At 36.0% G+C, this 12,134-nt stretch overlaps 1 protein-coding gene across 1 annotated transcript in view; it reads right to left on the bottom strand.

Annotated features, from left to right (window-relative positions):
• The window catches only part of LOC126176428 (cholinesterase-like), a 68,796-nt gene extending 66,826 nt beyond the window's left edge, over window positions 1-1,970 (bottom strand). Inside the window, exon 1 of the mRNA XM_049923585.1 lies at window positions 1,788-1,970. Within this exon, the coding sequence (XP_049779542.1) occupies window positions 1,788-1,970 (183 nt within the window). The remainder of the gene's footprint in view (window positions 1-1,787) is intronic.
• Between the last annotated feature and the right edge of the window lie 10,164 nt (window positions 1,971-12,134).

The raw sequence follows: 12,134 nt of genomic DNA, 5'->3' as shown, positions 1-12,134 counted from the left end.
AAATCCGTATCCCACTCTATGGTCACAGTGGTTGCAGCTTATTACAACCATGAAAGAGACCTTCAAAACAAACCCACGCTTGCAGTTATATATTTATCCTGTGATGAGAAAAATTTAGTTTACGAAAATAAAGAACTATTTTTGGTTGATCAGAAAATGTTGAAACTTGAGATTTCCATTAACAATATATTTGGCTATAACATATTAAAATTTCATTAACCTGGAACAAATACATCGCAAGCTGTATATTTTTAAAGGGAACGTTTCCTTCTGAAGACGCCTAAAATCGCAAAATCTGTATTATTATAAATATGAAAAAAAGTATATAAATTTAACTTTAAGACTGCATACAACCTTACACAGTATAAAACAAGGAAAGTATTGGTGTACACATTTTGCAGTACATTCATTGTTTCGTTCGTAATTAAAGTGTAAACTCAAGTGTCCATAATAAAAAATCGGATAGTAGCTTGGCCAGGTCAGGGAACTATAAAACTTAGTACATCACAGCTACTTAACAAATATATTATAACATATGTCTTCTTTATGCATGTACTAGGCATTATTATCTTAAGCCACTTTTAGTAGAAAGGATCATACTCTAATGGAAACGAGTATTTCTGCTGCGTTGTCCAGGCAAGAGCCTTTAGGTCTAAGGGAGTAACGAGCAGTAGTTATAGCGTAGTATTGTGTCAATAATAAACTTGATCATTTGGACTGTGATGCCATCCTGTACAGAAGATGCTCATGTGATACAAATGATCGATTTATCGATAGTGTTTCCAGCTTAAGAAAGAATTTTTCATAACTAATGTTATTTGCCTCTGTGAAATATTCGTTTAGGACAATGGGATCAGCTGTAGCTTCTACTTTGCCTTCACTTAGTCAACGTTTGTCTTGTAGATTCATGTATTATCTTGCCTGAGTTGTCTTTTGTCTCAGATTGATTGACTCTTGTCCTTTTTGCTTGTAATCTATTTGTAAGTTCGATTTGTAGCGTGAGATACATCTGCTGTTATAATTCATCCGTTAGCATAAGTTTTCCCTTAAGGTTTCCATCTCCAGTGGACCACATTTATCTTGTAGTCGAGTTACTTTCTTAGTAAATCCAAGTTTGTATTTTATGTCAGGTAACAGAGTGGAAGTAGTCTCCTAAACTCTCTCTTGTCCCCCTGCAGCAAGACCAGATACAATGATGCAATTAAAGTCTCTGCAGTGAATTGCGGTTTCTTTCTTGGATATTTTAGCGAGTAGGGCCAACATCTCCAAAATTGTCAGGAGCAGAATTCCAAATTTTAATGTTTTAGAGGTATAAACTACGGTGTTTGGAGATTTCGTTCCAAATATATGTATGAAACTGTAACTGTTTGCTGCATTATGGATAGGTCCAAGTGGAAGTAGGCAAATAGCGTCATATTTGAAGAGAAAGCTTATGCTTCAATTTCACAGTGGAGATACTGAAAAATTGTGTTAGCGTCACCATCATTAACTGTATGCTCTGACGCCAATTCTAATCTTGAAAGGACAGTTTCGAAACACTCTGCATTCAGAGGTTTGTAGAGGATACAGTTTGAGGGGCCCAACCGTGATCCCTGTGAAAATTTGGCCTTACGTAATGAAGTCAGGTTTCCTGCTAAATGAAAAAAAAGTCTTCAGATTTAGAATGTTAATAGAATGACTGCATTCACTCTAGCGCTGTCGAGAGCACCTTCACCGATAGATGTACTTTCCCTTCAACCACACAGCTTTGATGAATACCGGTGCAATCCTTCTCCACGTCAACTGACAACAATGCAGATTTCCATCTCTCGCAGGCTGCCGCTGCTTGTGCCGTAATACCGGCACCAGAAACGTTTGATGTCTCCCACCGGAGGGGTATGCCTTTTGCCTTTAGTACTATACAAAGTGCCCTGCGTAGGCGGAGATCCACAGATAACATTAACATGCATTTGGGAATTTACACTGTTCATCTTGGGCAGGTTTGCATAAATAGCCCTAATGTTTTCAGTATCAGTAATATGACGCACATTTCCTACTGTGAAATCTACTTTGGCATACGTAAGAAATGCCTTTCTGAAAGATGTGGAAAAATAGATTGTAATTTTTTTATAATGGGGTCAACTAAAACCAAATCAGATTTGGTTTAATATTACTGTAATTTTAAGTCGCACCTAATACATTGTAAGATTCCCGTTTTTCAGTTCTATTTTGTACTATTTTAGATACAGGTTCATCCATTTTAAATGCATATTTTCCTTGTTTAAGTGCATTTTTAGGTATTTTTGTCCTTATTTTAACTATAAATGCGTACATTTAACATGGCAAGGCCAACTTGTGATCTAGCTGGGGTAAAACCACCATCGTGTTGACATAAAAAAAGATTTATTGAGATTTTATGAAATCTAGTCCAAGTTGTATTCTTACAACTGGGTCTTCACACTTTACACTCCATACAAAGAAATCATTGAATTAAATGTGTTATTTACCAGTCCCTAAGCCCATGCAAAGTAGCAGGTATGCCACTACTTAATTTACTGTTGGCCTGTCTGTAAATAGATTCACAAAAACCTCATGCCATCGTTTTCATCAAAACTGTATAATCACTGAAGTCATAGAAAGTGTAGTCGAAATTACATTATACAAAAAAAATAGGGGTGGGCCCAAAATCGCAGAGAGCCCTGAAATTCCTTAAAACTTCCCAGCCCCACCATAATTTTCGCTTACAATTATTAATGCATGTGCATTTGTTGTCATTTTACGTTTTTGCTATTGAAGAGGTCTATCTGAAGAGTAAATACTTTAATTTCCAATGTACTTTTCAGTACTGGAGGACAGTATGTCAGCTACATCGCCTTCGCCTAGAAGAATTTGGAGCGACATATGGAACCATTTTACCAAAATGGAAAAAAAGGAAAATGCCGTTACTGCCAACAGATAATTTCCAATTCAAACCTGAAGAGACATCTAAAATCGAAGCATCCAACAGTACCTGCAGAACGGTGTGGGTCAAGAAGTCGATCAAGATCGGCATCAATGGACGCAGAAATTCAAGAAATCATTTCTTGCGAACCTCCTTCCACCTAAAATGAAGGTATTCTCCCAGAAAGCCAAACTGAGTCTCAAGCTGTATCCAGCCCATCAGTGTCACCTGGTTCTGGATCAAGTCGTGATTTATCTTCTTTTGTGACCCCCTCAACTCCAACTGTTTATCATTTGCAACAGCCCATAAATAGATTTGTTAATATTATGTTGTTAATATTATGAAGCCGATCACATTAAACAAAAGTATGGCATTAGATACACAACTTTTGAAAATGATTTTCTCTGTAGCTGAAGATGCAGATTTTAAAAAAATTTATCTCTATGCTTTTCCCAAATTATAATTTACCGAATCGAAAAACATTATCAAACTCTTTAATGCCCAGATTGTATCACGAGTTATTTGAAAAAATTAAAAATGATTTGGCCGCTGCAAAGGCAGTTTGCCTTACATTTGACGGATGGACAAGTATAAATAATATAAGTTTCTATGCAGTCACGGCACATTTCATAGATGTGAACAGTCAGCTGAAGTCATACCTTCTAGAGTGCTCACAGTTCGAAGAAAGACACACCGCAGAAAATATTTCGAATTGGGTAAAGGCTGTTATTGCAAAATATGATATCAATTTTAAAGTCACTGCAGTGATCACAGACAATGCATCAAACATGAAAGCAGCTGTCATGCTTCTGAAACTCCCGCATATCCCATGTTTTGCACATAAATTAAATCTCATTGTGCAACACGCGATACAGGAGTCAATTAAGAAAATTGTTGATGAGGTGAAAAAGACAGTAATGTACTTCAAGAAAAGTTCTTTTGCATTAAACAAATTTGCTGAAGTGCAAAAAAATTTGAAAAAGGATAAACTGAAACTGAAACAAGACGTGCCATGAGATGGAATTCTACTTACGACATGTTAGATAGATTTATATAGAATAAAGATCCCATAATTTCTTGCCTATCTAATTTGGGTGGAAAGTCGATTAGTTTAAACTTGAAAGAACCCGACTTGGATATAATTCAACAATGTATAAGAATTTTGAAAGTTTTCGATGAGGTAACCAAAGAGATGTCCTCAGAGAAAACAGTCTCCCTGTCAAAAATGAAGATCCTGCCAAGATTAATGGCATGGCAACTACAGTCTTTTAAAGACAAAAATGAAAAATATCCTGAAGAAACACATGCATTAATAAATAATTTGCTGAAAGGCTTGTCAGAGCAATTTGGGGTCATCTCCAGCAATGACGTGGTTGCACAAGCAACTTTATTGGACTCCTGGTTCAAAAAACAAGGATTTGCTGATGAGTCGACATTCCATGACTGCTACACGAGTGTCATAGCAAAAATGAAATCACTGCTAGCTCAACAAGAAGAAACACATCAACGATCTGTACAAGTTAACACCGTAACAGGCGAGAGTTCTACAATTTGGGAGGACTTCGATAAAACAATAAATCAGCTCCAAGGAAGTCATGACCCAGGATGTGCAGCAATTGTCGAACTCGACAAATATTTGTCTGAGGCATATTTGTGCAGAAACAGCAATCCATTAAACTGGTGGGGCACTAGAAGGTTGCTGTACCCAACACTGTATGAACTAGTCCTGCAAATGTTATGCATCCCAGCTACATCAGTTCCCTGTGAGCGTATCTTCTCAAAAGCAAGACAAATATGCAACGACAGAAGGAATAGACTCACTTCGTGTAAAATTGAACAAATTTTATTTATAAACCAGAACATTGATTAGTTTTTTCTATAACATATACTTATTGTGTGTGTTGACTGTGCATACTAAAATATATTACAGTTTTTATATGTTACTTTTTATGCAATTACATTTTGTTTAGATAATATGAATCAGTCTTATTTTCAAAATTTCCCTACCTGATAAAAATACTTAGAATTTTATTGTAATATTTTTATTTTTTCCACCAGATGAAATGTATAACTTTTCTATCTCAAAGTGACTCAGGATGTAATATAAAGCTATCAGTGATTTTTCCTTCATTGCGGACTGCAGTCATACTGTACTTTATGAATGAAAATGCAACCATTTGATTAAGTTTCAATATTACTTCATTTCACACTATCACTATTTAGATGTGGAGGTTTGTTTTGCGGGGAACTCAAACGTGTCGTTATCAGCATGCTATTTTAGTTTGTAGCCATTGTCATGTGCAAAGGTGAAATATTTATTACATATCTGATGTGTGAATGATTGCTGTCACAATATTACAATCATTCAGACATGTCAGATATTTTATGACTATTTCACCTTTGACCATGATAATGGCTACAAAGCCAAAACCACGATAGTGCAAAATCAATAATCAAAAACTTTGTCATATTGTGGAAATTTCAATAAACAATACAAAATTCTTACTCATTATCTGTGTTACTTCAAAATGGGATCAAATAAGATCAAAATACAGGTATAGTAATGGAATAAACCAAGTTTAAAGGGCAATGTGCCTCCCATTTATTTTCTATTGTGAATGAGTGGTGAGTTATGAAAAAGAGCTAGTTAATTTCAGGGAATGAACAGTTCTGATCCGATCTCTGAAAAGAACAGTTTTGCCCATCTCTAACGTCGACATCCGTAGTGCTATCTCAAGGCAAACACACAGCTCCTATCTGTGCTAGTTGTGTTACTGTGTTAAGCTTTTCGGGTAAAATCATATCTCATAAGGAGTAAATTATGGCAACTCTCTAACTTCTGGAACCCGGTCAAAAATAACGAGAATATTGAAAACAATTTTATTTTCCAAGAAGACGTTAGACAGTTGCCCTGCATCTGGACTCGTTTTATGGGATAAAGTACAGGTAATACAGGTTACGTTAAGTTTCGCGAAATATTTTCATTAAAAAACTTGCATGATTCATTCGCAAGAGTAAACTCGACGGTCCTGTCAACTTAAATATCAAGTGCTCGTGACAAAAGATTGTAGAGCAAGACAGTTTTACTTTGACTTGGCGCCAACGAACAATGTAAATACTTACAAATTGTCTTTTTATTGTTTCAGTTTTATCTGATAGGTTTGGAGATTCGCTCACACATTACCACTGGATTGTCAGAATTATAATTTGTGTCACTCTCATTTAGGCATTTTTTTTTCAACCATCTGGTGGCCTATAAAGCGTTCAAAGTCTCTTCTGGCGGTGGAAACAAGGACATTAGTGGGTCCTGCTCCTCTCGAGAAGATCTGACAGCTGATAACATCACTAACTAGGTCACATTAACTCGTTAAAATCAATATTCATTAACAAAAAGGAAGTAATGTTCGATTACCCCTCCCATCGACATGGAGGTCATTGGAGACCGAACACAAGCTTAGATTGTGTCAAAGAAAGTAACCGGGCATTTGCCTGGAACGATTTAGGGAAATCACGAAAAACTAAAATCTGAATGGCAGAACGTGGGTTTGTACCGTCGTCCTCCCGAATACGAGTCCAGCGCGCTTATCTCTGCACTCGGTCTCTTCCCTAACAAGACAGATGACAAAGGCAATGTACAGATCGTCATTATTGATATATTCCTCGGAAGAGTAAACTACTGGGAACTTGCTATGGTTATACAGTAAGGATTGTTGACAGTGCCTAAGGTATCGGTGATCGTCATGAAAAACTTACAATGTTCGACAGGTCTAGCCGAAAATCGAATTATCGATATTGACCAGGAAGTAATACTGTATTGTAAACGATTCTTATCCTGAGGCTGACGTCGTACTCTCACATTGCCTGAAAGTTTCGTTGGTTGGTTAGATGAAAGACGTTTTCAGTACCGAAACTTGTCAAGGATAGTATACTATTATTTACGTAAATGTGACAATCATTATTTTCAATCAATTACATCATGCCTACATTTATCTACAACAAATGAAGCGAAAGTACAAACGTCTTACCACGAAGCGGGACCACAATACTGAAACAAATACTACAATATCCATATAATAATAATTAAATAATGCACCTTGTGGCTAATTTCATTTTTGCGACTATTGGTCCTTTCATGTTAAGAATTCTCCACATCATGACTGTAATACGTCGAACTATTCAGAAAAAATACACCTTACAGTAGAGCGTTATAGATTGACGTATCATTTTTCCTGAACAGGTCATGAGTTTAGGAGAGTACAGATCGCGATTTTTAATATTTCGTTGAAAACAGTGTACATCACTAACAGAAACACATACTTAAAATTTGATCAAACCTTATTTCAAGTAGATGGAGTGAATTTATCAATCCTCTCAATAAAACCTAGGTTTAACATCTAGGTTTAACATCTAAATAGGACATATACTGTTTTAAATATTTTCATTAATTATGGAAGGTGTGGAGGAAAAGCGGCCTTTACCTTACCCAACACTGCAAAGATGAGAAGTAGTAACGACCCCACAGATAAGCTGGGAAATATCATGGTGGCTGCGTTTGCTACGACGGACAGACAGGTCTGCTTGTAGCTAACTACCTACAGTGCGGGAGCGACACCTCTAAACCTCCGTAGCGCAACTAATGCTGTGAGGATGTTGATCAAAGGCGTCTCTTGATTAGATTATTTTGAGTGTCGTGTGTTAACTCAGCAGGCCTAGCGTATAGATAACAGTTCAAGAGGGCAATTACGACAGAAAAGAGGAACGACAGATATAGATTTTAATCTATAAGATCACCTCTAATAATCTTTTCATTTCAAGTACTTCAACCTCGTCAATTCGTTTCTTAAATGTCTCATGATTAGCCTACTCCCGTCAACAACTTTTTTCAGTTAGAAACGGAATTTGTCAACTTCAGATCTTCCCCCTGATATGCTTCACATGCTCAGTTCGTCCACAGCTATGCGATCTGTTGACTCATTTGAGCTCAGCGCCTACCTTCACTGGTGAGAAACTTCTTAAGACAAAGAGATGGTAATCACATTTCCATGAAGAGATATTTAGTTTTTGTACTGTTGCAATAAATTATGCAATAAACTTAGCTAAGTATTAAAGTTATCCGGATTTGCTTATAGAACATTCTAAAGTATTCAACTTATAAAGTACAGATTGGTGGTCCAGTGATAATTTCACCGCAACAACGTAGCTACAGAACTACAACTACTCCAAAACACTACTAAGATGTCCAGAATCTATACGAATGTGTACAGTTAATACATAATCTTTTAAAGGCATATTCTCATATAGGAATAAGAAATTGAGTCCCAAGCTTCTTGACAGAGCATAGGAGAACGATGCGGGAGACCCACACCGAAGTACAAGGCGAGGACCTAATGGAGGTGGTTTGCCGTTGCCTTCCTCCGACCGTAATGGGGATGAATGATGATGATGAAGACTACACAATAACACCCTCTCATCTCGGGGCAGGTGAAATTCCCTGACTGCGCCGGGAATCGAACCATGGAGCCCGTGCTCGGGAAGCGAGAATGCTACCGCGAGACCTTGGGGTGCAGACAGATTCTCATAGGTTGTTCTTAATTTTTACCACTTGCACCTCAGATTAGTAACGTGTCACCCAATCCCTTCATAAATACTGCAGACGCTCGTAGGAAGGTAAGGCGCTCTGAGAGTAGGAGTTGATTACTTACTAAATATCTGCATAACAAACTCACTAATTCTATTAAATTTAATTGGCAATGTAGTGTATAAAGATTTTCAACACTTTTAATTTGTAGGAAACCTTAATTTAGTAAGTAGATATATATATAGTTAGTTAGTTACATGTTGCCTAGATCCTTTGAACGATTGTTTTATTGAAAAGATGCAGAAAGAGTCAGTTTACAGGATACGTACACAAGATTGATGTTAACATTAATGACCACATTATTTTTTAGTCCTATTCATGCAACTACACTTAAAAACAAGGGGTTTCTATTCTTTTATAAAATCTACCAGATTTTAAATAGAAATTCGTAAACAGAATAGAAGGTGGTGGTCGGGAGGAATGATTTTATGTGAGATTTAAAACTGATCAGGCATTTTATGTCAAATTATCAAGAATTTTACTTATTGCGTATGGAAGTCATGCCTGAACAACCAAGGGCTTTAAAAATGAGTTTAGGTAATTAGTTACTCTACTGATATAGGTATGGACATCACAGTTCTTCTCACATAGTGAGGGGTTATTTATGATGAGGAAACACATGCACTGTCACAGTATATTTGAAATGTTTAACTTCTTGAAGAGATACCTGCATGACGACTATGATTGAACAGCACATATTCTTCTTATCACTCAGTTTTGTGCAATCCATACTTTCTTTCTAAGTGGTGAGTTACACCAAAGAGCTGTTCCATACGACATTACTGACTGAACATATGCAAAATATGTCTGGATGTCGATTAGTTCTAACAGTTATAAAAGAGCAGGAAATATGTTTCTTACAGTTCAAGTTTTTATCAATATGTACACTCAAAAATATGGAGCATTCTGCCCTACTTACTTAATCTTGTTCATGCCCTGCAACAGTTGTCAGCATGACTATTTGTTCTGTGGGACTGAATGTAGTGTGTTCCCCCACAATTTTCAGAGAACCACGTAATAGTTCTTTGATAAAACATCGTTAACCATGTCTTCTGTTTCTTTCTCACTAATGGGATTCGTAATAAAACTATTATTGTTTGGAAAAAGTACCAATTCTGATTGTTGACAGTGAAGTGGGAAGTCAATGATGTACATAAGGAATATGAATGGACCCATTATTGAACCCTGTGGAACTTTCTTTGTGTTTTTCTCGTCATTACAGCTCTCTAACCTTTCAGCACTGAATGATTCTGAGCAGCTTTTTGTATTGTGTTTGTTAAGCATTATTCCATACAGTGTGATTTGAAGCCAACAGTTTAATAAAATTTGAGTTTTCTACGAGTATAACATGATCAAAACTATCAAACATCTTGAAAAAATCACAGAAATACAGTTGTTGATGTTTTATTACTTAAGATTTGTAATACTTGGTGAGCGATTGTATAAATAGCAATATAAGTCCAGCAACCTTTCTGGAATCCAAACTGTGATATTCTAAGTAAACTGTCTGCACTTAAGTGTGAGGCTATGCTTGAGTATATTACGTTTTGAATACTTTGGGAAAATGAAACTATATGGTGACTGTTTAAGCGTTTTGTATCACCTTTAATATGAAGACATTTTATATTTTAACCTGTCTGAAAAAACATTCTTGTATCAATTATGTGTTACATATGTTACTAAGGACATTACTTATTAATTTAAAACAATTTTTCACTATTCCATCTGAAATTGCATCAACACCACATTTGCTGATGCCTTTAGAATTATCCAAATTCTAAGATTTTCCATAAAGTTGTAGTTGCTGCTTCTATTTGCTTTACTTTTGTGGGATTCCGTTTTTAAATGTATTCTCTTGCTTCTTCAACTGAACTATTTAACCCTATTTTTGCTGTTACATGTAGAAAGTGACTCTTAAAAGTACTCACCACTCGTAAGTTATCACCCAAAAAATCTTCATTTACTTAAATTAATATGATAACTTGTACACTGACTGGCTGTCCTGTCTCCCATTTGATATTATCTGATATAGTTTAAATCATATTATGTGCACTATTAATTTTTGTCAGGACTTAATTTCTTCTTTACTTGTAATGATGTTCCTTACAATATTGAAGTATTTCTATTGTATGTGAGTGATATCTGACTTTTACTTGTCCTGGCTTTTATAAAAATTTCCCACCTCCTCTAAAATGAGATTTTAATTTCCTTACTTACCTATACTTCACTTGTTCTTTAATAAAATCCCTAGATAACATTCTAGGAAAGTAACTCAAAATACTGACACAAATGTACCATCGAATAATCTGAATTTAGCTTTAAGATCTCTTTCTGTACCTACCACCTCTTTTAGTGTACTCTTAAGATGTTTATGGGCCTGGAAGATGCTATATCACCACCATTAATTATGTGGCATAATCAGACATCCTTTGAAAACTGGGTTCACGTCAGATTTTTTCAACCAGACCACTGTCCATTTCTGAACATGAGCTGAAAATTTGACTACTGAAATTATACTGAAAGACGCAAATAATGATTCCATTTTACCGGTCCATGTACCTTAAGAAATCTACACTGAAAGCTCCAAAACATACTATTTATTCTTGTCTGACAGGCAGTATAAGAATGTATATACATTTCTCAAAAATGGCTGAAAGTTACCAGAGACATAATCTGCAGTAACACCTCTGACAAGCACATGCTTCTAGATTGTGACATACACAAAAACTTTGTTTCAATATTTTTGACTATTGTCCAGCTTTTACTCCTACTTTTTCCATGTTAGCTTTACAGGACAATGACGCTATCATACAGTCCTTTATATTTATCTTCTCCATCTCTGTGGTTTCATGGTGTTTCAGATTCACCCTAAAAATTTATCCTAAAAATTACGAACTACATAGCTTCGCCCCTTTCTCCCTACACTTGATTAAAACGTAAAGAACATTCATACGACCTAGTGAAGTTGTTACGAATGTGCTTCTCTTGGATGTTATTTCAATCATTAGTCATACTACAATGAATGCCTTCTATATCATCGAAGCATTGAGCCTTCATGTTATTTATGCCCTATACCGTTCTGTGGTAGGTTCTTATTCAAAACATCAATTTTTGTCGCCCGTAGTTTCTTTCCCAAAAAGTAATTGTCCACGTTTTCTGTTTCAATCAAGTCGAGAAAACGTCACTGTTTTTGATTGGGACAGATTTTGCCCACACTTTCATCTTCTTCAAATCCATTTTGAGATGTCTTAAGCACTGATTTAAAGAAGTTGCTCCATTGTAATTTGTGACACAACAACACTGACACACTTCTGCCACACATCCAGTATTTAATAGTGACTGCACATCTGTTGTTTACAGTTGTTTGTTCAAGCTGCCACCTTAATTACTGTGCTGACATCGCGTAAATCTCACGAATTAAATCAGCCTCGTACTTTTCAGACTGACGGTGGTTGCAGTGGCGGTTCGTGAGTATACATTCAGTGTGCCACAAACGTTTTGATTCAGATAAATTTGAGAGCATAGAACTAATAGCATCTGCTGTACAACAGTAACGCTTAACAACAATTTTATAGA

The sequence above is a fragment of the Schistocerca cancellata genome, chromosome 3 (genome assembly GCF_023864275.1).
Source record: "Schistocerca cancellata isolate TAMUIC-IGC-003103 chromosome 3, iqSchCanc2.1, whole genome shotgun sequence".
In the NCBI taxonomy this organism is placed as follows: domain Eukaryota; kingdom Metazoa; phylum Arthropoda; class Insecta; order Orthoptera; family Acrididae; genus Schistocerca; species Schistocerca cancellata.
The sequence above is the reverse complement of the archived record's forward strand: the minus strand, read 5'-3'. Positions and strand labels throughout refer to the sequence as shown.